Here is a 15,296-nt window from a genome sequence, read left to right on the forward strand (position 1 = left end):
GGTACCACCGCTTTGTAGAACCGTCTGGCACTTTCTTATGTTTACACACATTTACCCTGTGACCTGACGTCTCTACTCCTAGGTATTTACCCGAGAGAAATAAAAGTAGATGCTAAAAAAAAGGGGGGGGGGCATTCGCAAGAATGTCATGGCAACTTTTTCCATAATAATAATGGTTCGGGTCTGGGGCACCTAGGGGGCTCAGCGCTTGATCTCAGGGTCGTGGGTTCAGGCCCCGCATTGGGCTCTGTGCCAGCAGGGAAGCCTACTTGAAAAAATTAGCTTAGTTGATTTATAGGGGTGGTTTATGTTTTCTCCATCAACAAGGAAATAGATAAATTTTCTTTTTTGATCATTTATTTTATAAATGATAAAATGGAATGAACTAAAACTTCCAACCATGTGAATAAATCTCAAAAACACGTAGAGAGGAAGCAGCCCATCATAAAAGAGTAGAAAATATATGATTTTTTGATACAAATAGGAAAAACTAATTTATTAGTTGGTGTTAGAAATTAAAAAAAAAACCTGTTATCTCTGGCAGGGATTGTAGGGTGACTAAAAAACCATGAGGTAGTAGCATGAGGTAATATTCTAGAGTGATGGAAATGTTCTATGTCTTGCTCTGGATGGTTGTTACCTGAATAAAACTGTTAAAGTTCATTGAATTGAATACTTAAACATTTCTGCATTTGATTCTATGTAAGTTATAACTAGTTTTTAAAAGGCTAATAAAATATTTTAAAAGTCTATTTTTTATTTTTTTAAATTTCTCATTCTTTTTTAAAAATTTGTTAAATTTTTATTTATTTATTTTTGAGAGAGAAAGAGAGAGAGAGAGAAAGCACAAGTGGGACAGGGCAGAGAGAGAAGGAGACACAGAATCTGAAGCAGGCTCCAGGCTCTGAGCTGTTAGCACAGAGCCCCACGCAGGTCTTGAACCTACAAACCGTGAGATCATGACCTGAGCTGAAGTCGGACATTCAACTGACTGAGCCACCCAGGTGCCCCTAAAAGTCTACTTAAAAACTGGTCAAATTGGGGTGCTTGGGTGGCTCAGTCGGTTAAGCATCCGACTTGAGCTCAGGTCATGATCTCATGGTTCACAAATTCAAGTCCTGAATTTGGCTCTGTGCTGACAGCTCAGAGCCTGGAGCCTGTTTCAGATTCTGTGTCTCCCTCTCTCTCTGCCCCTTCCCTGCTCTCACTCTATCTCTCACTCTCGAAAATAAATAAATGTTAAAAAAACAAAAACTGGTCAAGTCAACCACCATTTTCTTCACTAATGTATTTCATGTCTTAAGTATAAGTATGGGTACCATAGAGGTTAAACAGTGGCTTTCAGGCTTCTGTTGGTGAGTGGGTGGTATAAGATAAATTAAACTATTTTTTAAAATCGTATAAATAATTATTGTTTAAATGCATATATTCCCATCATGTTATATGTTAGGAAGAGTTATGACATCCTGTCATCCAAATAACTGGTGTCTTACTTTTATTTAAAGTTTGTCTTAATGCTTTGAAAGCTCGGGTAGGAAGACTGGCATAGGTCTTTCTCCCCCCCACCCCCCACCCCCACCTTGAGGAAAAAGCTTTGGTGTGGAATCAGAACCTCTCTGAATCAGCAATGAGAAGATTGCAACATGCTACGAAGGGAAGGATATGGTTTCTTTCCTGATGAAAGTGAAAGCAAGTACAGAAATACAGTTATGCTGCAGCCAGGGTTACCGAGATCAAACTGCCATGGGGATTTGTTGGTAAAATATAGATGAAAAGCAACAGAACCCCCACACCTCAAGTTTGAAAGCAGCCTTATTGTTTATTTTCCACTGTTACTCAAATAGCAGTGCAAGTAACTCCGCTGGCCTATAATGAAGCTTTAACTGGTCCTTCATGTTATGAGAAAAATAAGGACGTGTATTGAGCGACATCTTTCCATCCATCCATCAATGTTGGCATAAGGTCACCAAGTATTTTTACTTAGAAGGACTGTTCTTTACTCTGATATTATGATCTTCTAGCTTTTTGGTGTCAAAACTCATTTCTTTTGAAATAATGGCAATTTACGGTAACATTGATACCTTCATGGTGACTAAGCTACATGAATCCCCCATTATATATATTTTTTATTTTATTGATCCATCTCATTGCAGCTAGGTTTTAATGGTGAGTACAAAAAGTGGAAAGACTGGAAATGCAGATTGGTGCAGCCACTCTGGAAAACAGTGTGGAGGTTCCTCAAAAAATTAAAAATAGACCTACCCTATGACCCAGCAATAGCACTGCTAGGAATTTACCCAAGGGATACAGGAGTACTGATGCATAAGGGCACTTGTACCCCAATGTTTATAGCAGCACTCTCAACAATAGCCAAATTATGGAAAGAGCCTAAATGTCCATCAACTGATGAATGGATAAAGAAATTGTGGTTTATATACACAATGGAATACTACGTGGCAACAAGAAAGAATGAAATATGGCCTTTTGTAGCAACGTGGACGGAACTGGAGAGTGTGATGCTAAGTGAAATAAGCCATACAGAGAAAGACAGATACCATATGGTTTCACTCTTATGTGGATCCTGAGAGACTTAACAGAAACCCATGGGGGAGGGGAAGGAAAAAAAAAAAAAGAGGTTAGAGTGGGAGAGAGCCAAAGCATAAGAGACTGTTAAAAACTGAGAACAAACTGAGGGTTGATGGGGGGTGGGAGGGAGGGGAGGGTGGGTGATGGGTATTGAGGAGGGCACCTTTTGGGATGAGCACTGGGTGTCGTATGGAAACCAATTTGACAATAAATTTCATAAAAAAAAAGAAAAAAACCCCAAAAGTGGAAAGGCTAGTTACACATCTATTAATCTAGTCATACATCTATTAATTTTATACATCTGCTCATCCCAATAATAAACTTAAGGCCCAAATTATTTTAAAAGCCTAGCTACTTCCTCATGCATTTGACCTAAGATTTCATCTGCCACTTGGGTCGAAGCATTGTACCCTGACCCTGCTACGGCAGCCTGACCTTGCCGGTGATGCCTTCCTTTGATATTACCCCTTATTGTTTACAGAATTCTTTCACATATAGTAACTGATCTGATCCTCTCATCACTTCTGTGGCATTATTGTCTCCACTCTGCAGATAAAACAGAAGACATTTGGGGGAGCAAAATCACTTGCTCGTGATCACATAGGCGAGTAAGTGGAAGCCACAGGACTCTCATTTTCTATGACACTCTCCAAAACAGCACCATAAACATAGGGACTCTCTCATCTCAGGTGAATCGACAGCACAGCTATGTTGAACTAACCTAAAGTAGGTTCCCAAATGGAGTATTAATATTTTGTATCTTTCGAGGCACAAACGTGTTATGATTTTTATTAAATTATGGAGTCTAAATTTCCTTTGGATTGGAATCAAAGTTACCTTTCACAGCAAACCTAAGGTACAATCAGGTTCTCAGTTTAATTCACTGCATTCAACAAATATTTGGGTACTTACCATACTAGAAATATCTAGACAAGACTGCACTAAAAACTTTTTAAAAAATGTTTATTTACTTTTGAGAGAGAGAGAGAGAGAGACAGAGAGAGAGAGAGACAGAGTGTGAGCAGATGAAAGGCAGAGAGAGGGAGACAGAGAATCTGAAGCAGGCTCCAGGCTCTGAGCTGTCAGCACAGAGCCCAACGCAGGGTTCGAACTCACAAACTGCGAGATCATGACCTGAGTGGAAGTTGGACACTTACCCAACTGAGCCACCCAGGCGATCCCAGACTGCATTTAAAAAAAAAAATTTTTTAACGTTTGTTTTTTATTTTTGGGACAGACAGCATAAGTGGGGGGAGGGTCAGAGAGAGAGGGAGACACAGAATCTGAAACAGGCTCCAGGCTCTGAGCTGTCAGCACAGAGCCCGACTCGGGGCTCGATCTCACGGATCGTGAGATCATGACCTGAGCCGAAGTCGGACACTTAACCGACTGAGCCACCCAGGTGCCCCCAGACTGCATTTTAAAGTCTTATCCCCGAGTATTGGCCCCACAAGCCAATAACTAAATCATTCTTCATTCATCAATGAGCTTCATAGAAATTGACAGCATCTTTCTCCAGATACGGCCGTCCTTACGGCAAGTCTTTAAACGCTGCATTTTACATCAGTAGGGTGTTTCATACAATCCTGACAATTCCTTCCCACATCTCCTTCTCAGAAAGCTCTATTAAGAATGTGAAAGTGACTAAATTTAAATGGTAGCATTTAGCTTTCACTGAGTTGATGTCTTACTGTAGATCTAGTTAAGAAGTTCTCTGGATCTCAGTGCAACAATGTGAGTTACAAGCAGTATTTGTTGATTGCATATATGAGAACATAAATGGTATTTAGAAATCGTATAAATAGGAGGATAGTTTGTGCTAGAATAACTATTATAACATCTATTATAGTAGTGATGGAAAATTTCCATCTCTCTTATTAATTCAAGGATATTAAAGATCATATCTAGTAGATCAAACATGATGTTATAAGCAGGTTCAGAAGTAATTTGTTCAATTATTTTTGAAGTTATTTTGATAAATGCTGGTCTCAGGGAATTGTTTTAAGCTCTAAAACTGTGATTTCTTTATAGATATTAAACTGAGAAAGCTTTCAGGACAAAAATAATTAAGGACAATTGGAGTTTTTCCATCATATTTTAGAAAGAAACTAATTATGTATCAGTAATATAAACTCTTTCAAATTGCACATTATCTATTTGCCAGAATGGTCCAGAACTTAAAACGTCTATCAAATACCATTTCTGATGGTATCCCAGAATGTGTTAAGAGAGGTAAGGAAACTGCGTGTGTGTGAGATTTTTAAAATATCACGAAAAGCTTTCATTTTGAAACTTTATTTGGAAAAGATGAGTATGAATATGTGATCTGATTGTATTTGTATGACACTTCAATATGCATCGCATCTCAAAAGGACAAGAATGATTACCCCCCAGGAACGGTTGATTAACTCGTTACATTTCACAAAATGTACATTGATAACTCGTTACGTTTCACAAAATGTCTAGCGGCGAGTGGAAAGCAAAACTGAAAGGAAAACAAAAAGATCTCCGGAGTCCTTTGGTTTGGTCCTTCTGCAAGGAACATTTTTGGGCAGGAGGCCCCCCTCCTCAGGGTAATTTTTCTCTGAACCGCGAGACCTCCTCTACCAGTCATTGTGTTTTTGTTCACCTGTTGGGCCTCCGTGCCTCCCTTCACCTGTTCCCTTTCAGGGTCATTTTGTTTCGTTCTTCTCCACCATCTTTGTCTTGAACACCAGATACTCTTCACTATATCATACACCTGAATCTGATATGACACTGCCCGCTAACAATACTGGAATTAAGATAAAAAAAAAAACTTAATTAAAAATATGTATATAAAAGAAAGAACAACAGATATTCTGAGAATCATCAATTCCTTCTGTGCTATAAAACTTACAGTTTTAACATTTCGCAACCTGGATTTTTGCCTTCCTATGACTTAATTTTAGGAGAGGTTCTTACAGTTTATAATTAGAGTTACTATTAATACTGGTATGTTTTTGATTTGGTATCAGGGATCATTATTCAATTCTGGGCTGCGTTTCCTGGGGCTCCCTCCCTTCCCTGAAGATCCTTTACTAAGGGTCGTTTACAGCACCCATGTTTCAGGAAGAACAACAAATTTGGCTTTACTCCTTGTCCCTAATCAGATTGCTAACTCAACTCAGTCTTTATCTCCCATCTCCTTTCCTCTCCATTGGTGTTTTATTATTTTTCCAACTCAGAGGAGCCAGACTCCTAGATTAGGTATTTCTTGAATTTACATATTGTAATCTCATCTGCTCGTTTCCTTAGGCAGTCATTGTTCATTGGTAATTCTCTTATTATAAATCATTATCTATGAAACCATTTTGTTTTCCCACAGGAGTGTCTGGAACCCCTGCTGGCCTATCCTTAAAGAGTTGCTCTGAAGTACATCTGTACTTACTCAAAACATTTCAAAGGAGTAGATGTGTATTTCTTTACCTAGGCAAATCAAAGTTTCTGTTTTTATTTTTTTTTAATTTTATTTATTTATTTATTTATTTTTTTTTTTTTAATTTTTTTTTAAATTTTTTAAAAAAAAATTTTTTTTTTCAACGTTTTTTTTTTTTTATTTATTTTTGGGACAGAGAGAGACAGAGCATGAACGGGAGAGGGGCAGAGAGAGAGGGAGACACAGAATCCGAAACAGGCTCCAGGCTCTGAGCCATCAGCTCAGAGCCTGACGCGGGGCTCGAACTCACGGACCGCGAGATCGTGACCTGGCTGAAGTCGGACGCTTAACCGACTGCGCCACCCAGGCGCCCCTATTTATTTATTTATTTATTTTGGTGAACAATATAATTACATTTTATTTAATTTTTTTAACTTTTTTCTTTTTTTTCAATATATGAAACTTAAAGTTTCTGTTTTTAACACTATACTTTGAATGCCTTCAAATTGCAGAGCTGTCAAAAGATTTTTATTTATGTGTCTCTCTTTTTTTTTCATTTGTATATCTCTCTATATACATATCTATATAAATAACGTTCATGCCAGTGAAAATGGATTTTACAAAGTCTGTTCTAACAATAGTTTCAAGAATCTTAAAGCAAGAGGAGACGGTAAATATCCTTGAATGAGACCTGTTACTGCCTGATGATGAAGGCTCCAGTTGTATCCGTAAAGGAATTAGAGGCAGAGTGGGAAGAGAACGCAGGTCTCCCACACTCTGTTCAGTACACCATGTTGAGTGAGGCAGCCCCGTGAGCCTTCCCTTGGCCTACATTTAACACACATTTGATACTCTGGGTTCTAAACCCTCAACACGTTAGAATTACCATATTGGATGTGAGAGGAAGGGAAGAAGTTGTGCCGTCAAATCTGCTGTAACTGTCAGACAGGAGATGACAGTAAATAATGAGGTCAGAGCCCAGTCACCAAAACCCAAATCCAGCAGGCTGAGGCCACTAGGAGAAGGGTAAAGAAGAGAGCCTTATGTATCTCAGAAGTCCTAGAATTTACCACTGCATTAGAGAACAGTAAAGTACTGGTTTTAGTGGGGAAAAAATCATTAAGAAATGGATAAATTATGTTCACCATAGGTGATCTGGAAAAGCAGAGAAATGCCTCTGAAGTTTGGAAAGACAGGCAAAATGAATAAAATTCAATTCAACAGTTTTCTAAACGGGTACAAGTATTACCAGTTTTGTTTCCTACTTTTAAAAACATCAGTGGATATTAACCAGACAAGAACCTGGTGGCTTTGTTTCTTGTTTGAAATTTTCTGTATTAAAAAAAAAAAAAAAAGAACAAAAGAAAAAAATAATTACAAGCCTTTTACTGAAGGCATTTTAAAAGAGCTTTTAATGAGCACTGTTGGAGAATTAGAAACAATCAAATATTGCTTATAGGAATAATTCAGCTAGCTACAAAAATAGTTCATAAAGAATTCTCATGCCAGTTATAATGTCTATCATCAAAAAGATAGGAGGTAACAATTGCTGGTGAGGACGTGGAGAAAAAAAAACCCCGCTGTGTACTAGTGATGAGATTGCAAATTGGTGCAGACACTGTGGAAAACAGTATGGAGTATCCTCAAAAGATTCTAGACAGAACTACCTTGGGGCGCCTGGTTCGCTCAGCCAATGGAGTGTGCGACTCTGGGTTGTGGCTCAGGTCATGATCAAGCCCTGAGTTGGGCTCTGAGCTGAGTTTGGAGCCTGCTTAAGATCCTCTCTTTCTTTCCCTCTGCCCCTCTCTTCTGCTCATGCTCCCTCGCTCTCTCTTGCTCTCTCTCTCTCCCTAAAAAGAAAAAAAGAACTACCAGATGATCCAGAAATTCCACTTCTGGGATTATATCTGAAGGAAATCAAAATAGAATGTTGTGGAGATATCTGCACCCCCATGTTGTAGCGTGTTTATTATTTATAATAGCTGAGGCATTGGAATAACCTAAGCTTCCATCGACAGATGAATGAATAAAGAAGTTGTGATACACATACACACACCCAGGAATATTATTCAGCCATAAAAAAGAAGGAAATCCTACCATTTGTAACAACATAATATGCATCGAGAGTATTATGCAAAGTGAAATGAATCTGATAGAGAAAGACAAATACTATACAATCTCACTGATATGTAGAATCTTAAAACGAAACAAAACAACAAACTCACAGGAAAAAAGATCAGATGTGAGTGGCAGAGGCCAGGGATATGGGGTGAAGTAATTGGATGAAGGTGGTCAAAAGGTACAGACTTTCAGTTATAAGATGATTAAGTACTGGGATATCACATACAATATGAGGAATGTAGCTGACACTGATATATGATATTATATGATATTATATGATATACGATATATGAAAGTTATTAAGAGAGTAAATCCCAGGAGTTCTCACCACAAGGAAATAATTTTGTTTTTCCTGTTTTTTTCTATCTATACGAGACGATGGATGCTACCTAAACTCAGTATGGTAATCATCTCACAATGCATATGAGTCAAGTCATTATGCTATACACCTTAAACATAAAAACAATTCTATTTGGGGGGAAAATATGTATGATTATGGGACTATGTGCTTTAACTTTTTTACAACCTATGAACATTTCATGCTCATTTCACCGAGTATGATCAAAGGGTCACAATTATTGGGATATTTGATTAAACATACCAAGCGCAAAATGTCTGCCTCGAGTAATTTTGTCTGAATAGTCTGGGTTACCTTACTGGTCAAATTAACTGCATACTTGCCAAATTTATGCCATTTAGAGATAGACCCTCTGCGAGAGGAGTAATATTTTGGCATTAATTTTTATAAGTAGGTAGTTGCTGACTTTTCTAAAGATATTTAAACACTGTTGAATTTGTGCCTAGATAGTATAAAAAAACATCCTTTCTTTGCTGTTACCTATCCCACTTTACAGATAGTCGTTAAAATAAAAAAAAAAATGAAAGAGTATAAAAGTCTTGGAAAATTTTCCGTGTGTGTGTGTGTGTGTGTACACTTTTCTATTTTGAACAGATTTGATTTCTGTTCTGCATTCCATATCAACAGGAGTGTTGGAGTCCCTGTCACCAATGCTTTCCTTTTTGTTTGTTTGCAGTCACCTGGGCAGCCTCGTCACCGTTCTCTCCAGGCAGCATATGCGGTGGCTGTGGGACATCAGCGGACGGAAGCCATTTTGGATAGGCAAGTGTCTGCACTGAGGAGGGAGGCAAGAACATGAAGGAGGCGTCTCCCTCCCATGGGCCAAATAATTGTGGTTTACAGTAACAGGCAACAGTTCGATGATTGGACAGTCTGTTTTTTCTTTTTTGGAGGGGGCACCCAGTGGATGGTCTGCCTTTTAAAACTCATTTTAGTTACACAATGCTTTCATTTTTGGAGATCTATCTCAAAGAAATAATAAGGGATGTGGCTTGGATTATAGGTAAGAGAATTCAACAAATGGTATTTCTAAAAGTAAAAAATTAGAAACACTTGTCAATAGGGGATGGTTAAATAAATTATAGTATAGCCACAAGAAGGAGTATTTAATATTTAATGCTTTTGTAAGGCATAAAATATTAAAGACATAACAAAGTGCTTTATGTTTATTATTTCATTCAAGAAATACACGTTGGAAGCATATTATATATAAAATACATAACGTATTGCATTTGTGGCAGGTGCTAAGTAAAAAAGCAGAGTCCACAGCGATATGAAGCAGAAAATAATTATGAGAAAAAATTTATATACATGTGATATATATATATATATGCATATATGGTATATACATATGCATATATAAAGAAATACGTTAAAGAATTAGAAATGTTTGCAGCTATTGACAAGTATAGGCGATCTTCATTTTATCCTTTGTTTTCTGAAGTTTTAACATCTTCTTCAATTTTAACAAGAATACAAATCTCTTCAGATTCTATTTTTAGAAGTAGAATTCTCAGGGTGCTTCAAAGTCACCCTCTGACCTTGAAGGTATTGGATTTCAGGGAACTGTACTAAACCCAATCTTGGCTTCTCCGAATCTCTGTAATACATAGTACATCTCGAAATTCTGAAATTTTCTGAGAGTATTAAGCTAAAGCTAGAGGAGACATTTTCTTCACTTCCACAATGACTGATTTCAAGGCTCTGTTCCCACAGAATACTTAGGCATAGCATCTTCTGATCAAAGATGCAAGGAAACAGTCCGGAAGGAGATAGTTCATTTTATTCTACCCCAAAATATTGAGGGAGGCTCACTCAGGAGGTGATAGGTTATGCAGCTAAGACTATTTTCATGGTTACATTTGGTTGGGAGATGTCAGATCATGCTGTTACAGGGGATTCTTTTCTGATTTTATTCTCTTTATTTCTATTATGAAGGAGAGTGAGGAGGAGGAATGTTTCTTTAAGAAAAATTACAAAAGCTTTGCAACACTGAAGTGTAATTTGTAAAATTGCCAGTGGGAGTAGAGAGGCAAGTTGAGAAAAGCTGCTTTTTGTTGGAATTATAGCAGACTGAAAAAAAAATCTTACGTTCCAGACTAAAAATAATATCTAGTTAAGCTACTCTCGAATATGAAAACCAAGAGATTTAAATAGCAAAGAAGAAGAACTATAGACAAGAGTGTAACCTGTTTCCCTGGGATAGGAGTTCTGCCTGTGGAATAATACGAATAATAATTGCCATTTATTAAACATGCATGCGTGCTGTGAAACGTACATGCATTATCTTATTTCATACTGAAAATGGCCCTCGATATACTATTTTTATTCCCATTTCTTAGATGAGGAAACTAAAACTCAAAGTGGTTAAGTAACCTGCCCAAAGATGCTCAACTAGCAAGTGGTAGATCGAGGATTTGGATTCAGATCGGCCAAATGTTCTCAACTGTGTCTTAGGATCCCCAGATCCTATTCTGTGTTTCAGAATGTAGGCTCATGTTTGTACATGATTGCTGAGATTAGAGCAAGAGACTGATGTGATATAGCCAAGCATAAATGTAATAACATAATTTGGCACATTCTTTGGTTCACATCAGGTTTGAATGACCAAGTGCATGCTGGCCACTGGGAGTGGATTGGTGGTGAACCTGTCGTCTTCACCAACTGGAGGAAGGGCTCCCCTCAACGTTCAAAGCCTGGGAAGAACTGTGTTTTGGCTCAAAGACAAGGGAAATGGCAAACGCAGGACTGTAGCAAGAGCAAACCGCACAGTTACGTGTGCTCCAGGAAACTCGAAATGTAACTAGCCTTACAGGTGCCCACTTGGAATTTCTCACCTATTTATTGACAGGATTTGTACATGTTGTTCAATAGAAGACAAGGCGTCATGATTGACTGGGTACATTTTTTTTTTTTTAATCATAGTTTATGAGTGATTCTATCTGGTAAAAAAGGAACATAGAAGAAGAGTTCCAGGAAGATCGATCAATGAATATTTCTTTAGGGAAGACAGACAATTCTTGGATTTCAATACATTTCAGAATAAATGCCTGAAGTATTATATGGTCCAAGATTTGCTGATTCCAGGAGACTCCCACCCTGACCCCACTCCATATCTGAGTCAGTACCAATTTCATGGTCCTTGGATTTTTTTTTAATCCCAATATCTCAAATGAGCCCATTCCAAAATCTGTATTGCTGGTGCTTCTCCCACTTCAGTCTGAGTAAAAGAAATTCTACCGGTTCCTTAAATCACAGTTGAGGTGCCATCGTTGCTTTGCCCCTTTGGAGGTCTTTCACATGTGAAACCTAAGATAAGAGGCTGTGGATAAAAAGAGTATTGTCCATGGTGGAAAAGGAAGGCTTTACATGGGAGAATCTCACAGATGGAAACTCATTTGCAAAGCTCTAGTTCAAGTGAGAATTCAGAGGCTACCTGTACCCCAGAGGTCTACTCATCACCACTCGTGAGACAGATTGCTTTCTTCAGTGAAAATGTTGGCCTTGTACCATTCCAAAGCCAATCGTTCCATTTCCCTGACCTTACGGATTCATGAGAAATCTGAAGCCACACGAACCTCTCTTTTCATTTGTGTGTGTAGTACGCGGTGACATTTCTCAAGGACGTTTGAAATAGAGTATATGTGAATGAGGGTTACAAGTTGGGAGAAAAACGCTGCTTCCTCAGAAGTGTCCCAATGAACTATGTTGGTGAACAAAGAAAAATAATGCTGAAAACAGAGCCCTTGAAAACCTATATTCTCAGGAAGGATTTTGATATAATTTTGAGCCCTGAAGTCTTTAATATTTGTAGAAATGGCATGCTAACTTGATTCGCTAACATAAAGGTACCTTATTAATTTATAATATCAGCAGAACAAAACATTTTTGTACCAGTGAGACGTGTTGCAGCCTTACAAGAACTCCCATCTGAAATCAAGGTTTAATTACAGGAAATTAGAAATTTACTTCTGAAGCATTCGCTCTAAATTTTCCTCTTCACAATCACTGAAAAGAACGGTTGTGCCAAATGTAACTTTCTCTCTGAGCACCGGTGCAATTTCAGCATCAAAATGGGGTTCTCAAGTAGACGAAAGCTGTGGTGCAGGTTTTATTATAATAACATGTTCAGTAAAACTAAAATAAACTGAAGAGATTCAGTCCGGTTTCTGGATATAACGCATGACCAGCTTGTTTTATTTCTGCTCATTTATCAAGATTTTAGTTATTAGAAGTATTTACAAAGAGCAGCTGGGATAAAGTTTAGGCATTAATGGCATTGCGGAGTCAGAAGGCTCCTTACCTTCGGTATCACGAGTAGTCTGGACTGATACAACATCCAGATCTCTTGTATGACACAAGCATTCTCTGGTATTTAACCAAAAGATGCAGAACGCACCCTCCATACCAGCTCCCATCCTTTCTGGTCCACGGGCCTCTGCAGTGCGGGCAGGTGAGATGCCAGTTAAAGAAACGAAGAGTTGTTTACCTAAAGAGGTCCATCCGAGGAGGGAAAGCAAAAGTTCAAGAAATGGAGAACTCAGGGGCCACTTCTTCCTACTAAAACCCTAGGACTATGTTAACTAGTTCAAACTGGGAATCCAGAACCATGGCTGTTGAGTAGAACCTGGTCAGTGCGGTAGATTTTATCATACTTTTCTGAAATGACAATGATATGTAAGTGTAATTGCAAATGTTAGCACAAGGAGAGGGTGTTTTGATTTGTATAGCGACTAGAAATACGAGAATAATATTTTTAAGTATTCCTGCTTGTGAAGGCAGCAATCAGGTTGTAATAGCCAAGTAATTGAAAGAAAATAACAAGCATTTGGACAAGTTGGGGAGCTGGGCAATATTTATCATGAACTTATTCCTTTCTCATATTCCTTTCTCCATTCCCCTTTGACTCAGGGGGGAAAAAGAAGTAAATGATTGTCATCTGAAAAATAAACAGACAGACAAACACATACACACACACACACACACACACACACACAAGCAAAAAAAGGAACGGGGGGCACCTAACTGGCTCAGTCGATGGAATGTGCAACACTTCATCTTGGTGTCGTGAGTTTGAGCCCCAGGTCGGATGTAGAGACTACTTAAAATCTTAAAAACATTTTTTTTAATGTTTATTTTTGAGAGAGAGAGAGAGAGCACGAGTGAGGGAGAGGCAGAGAGAGAGGGAGACACAGAATCTGAAGCAGGCTCCAGGTTCTGAGCTGTCAGCCCAGAGCCCAACACGGGGCTCAAACCCACAAACTGCGAGATCATGACCTGAGCTAAAGCAGATGCTGAATCGACTGAGCCACCCAGGTACCCCAAAAAATAAAAGCTTAAAAAAAAGTAAATTATCGTCATGTTCTCTTTGCCAAGATCGGTCATTGTCACCTGTCAGGTTCTGGTGGGAGCAGGAAGGAAGGAAATGGTGTAATGGTAGAACAGGAAGGGGAGATTATAGGAGAAAGGAGAGAAGGGTTGAGCAGAAGAGATGGGACAGGTGGTAGCTAAGAAGGAGAGCATCAGAAAGAAAGACTTACGTGCCACCCGGCTCTTCTCCCCAGACTCGAGTACCTTAGGAAAAGTCCCCTCTATCCAAGAGCATCAACCCAGCTAAACAGTGTGTAGCTTTTCAGTATCCTGTGATGTTTGCTTTTTAACCAAAGCATACATATATATACATATATATGTATGGCATATATTTTGCTAAACATAAACTTAAAAACAGATGATAATTATTTCATCTCCTTCCAAGGAATGGTAAAAATGAACCAGGTGACCTTTATTTACATTTCCATTTTTGTCTATTTTTAATACAGTCAAAAAGAACACGCACATGTTTTTTCATTAACACTATGGTTCTGTATAATTCAAACCAGGAACTGGTGCTGATTAATTTTTGCAACCAAGCCGCATGTTCAATGTACTGTTTCTAGCATTGTATCAAAATTAATAAAATGATCTTATTTCTACTTCTGAACTACTGTTGCTTTAATTTTTAACATTTTATATTTATTATTTCTTTAAGTTTATTTATTTTGGGAAAGACAGAGGAAGTGTGAGTAGGGGAGTGGCAGACAAAGGGGGGGGAGAGAAAATCCTAAGCAGGCTCTGCACGGTCAGCACAGAGCCTGAGGCTGGGCTCAACTCACAAAACTGAGATCATGACCTGAACTGAAATTCACTCAGACGCTTGACTGAGCCACCCAGGCGCCCCTAACGTTTTGTATTTACTCTATCCACGGTAAGAAGGGATGGGAAAGAAACCTCAACATGTCTTTTTTATCCTTACTGTTGAAAGCAATCTTTAGTTACATGGCTTTCATCCATCTACTCAGCCACCCATCCACTCATCCATCTACCATTTATTCAACAAATAGGGAATATTACGTGCCAATCCTACTAGAGATATTATTGTGAATGAGATAGGAAAATAAAAATATAAAAGTATAGCATATACATGCAAATTTCTTTCTTTTTTTTTTAAATTTTTTTTTTCAACGTTTTTTATTTATTTTTGGGACAGAGAGAGACAGAGCATGAACGGGGGAGGGGCAGAGAGAGAGGGAGACACAGAATCGGAAACAGGCTCCAGGCTCCGAGCCATCAGCCCAGAGCCTGACGCGGGGCTCGAACTCACGGACCGCGAGATCGTGACCTGGCTGAAGTCGGACGCTTAACCGACTGCGCCACCCAGGCGCCCCAAATTTCTTTTTTTTTTAAGCGTGAAACTTTTTTATCAGGGAGGAAGTCACAGTGAAAACCATTGATTACATTATCCCTTTTCAGAATTGAAGGGAAACACACCCCCATATGGAGAGTTCAGGCTGTCTT

At 38.5% G+C, this 15,296-nt stretch overlaps 1 protein-coding gene across 10 annotated transcripts in view; it reads left to right on the forward strand.

Moving 5' to 3' along the window:
• Positions 1–14,442, forward strand: part of FREM1 (FRAS1 related extracellular matrix 1) — a 166,124-nt gene extending 151,682 nt beyond the window's left edge. For 8 of the 10 annotated variants that reach the window (XM_058695309.1, XM_058695312.1, XM_058695308.1 and 5 more), the window contains 2 exons: positions 9,139–9,224; positions 11,060–14,442. In XM_058695309.1, the coding sequence (XP_058551292.1) occupies positions 9,139–9,224; positions 11,060–11,265 (292 nt within the window). In that variant the 3' untranslated portion in view covers positions 11,266–14,442. Of the gene's footprint in view, positions 1–8,479; positions 8,508–9,138; positions 9,225–11,059 lie in introns of all 10 variants that reach the window. The other 2 variants (XM_058695311.1, XM_058695306.1) reach the window with 2 other exon arrangements.
• The last annotated feature ends 854 nt before the right edge of the window (positions 14,443–15,296 follow it).

The sequence above is a fragment of the Neofelis nebulosa genome, chromosome 12 (genome assembly GCF_028018385.1).
Source record: "Neofelis nebulosa isolate mNeoNeb1 chromosome 12, mNeoNeb1.pri, whole genome shotgun sequence".
Lineage (NCBI taxonomy): Eukaryota > Metazoa > Chordata > Mammalia > Carnivora > Felidae > Neofelis > Neofelis nebulosa.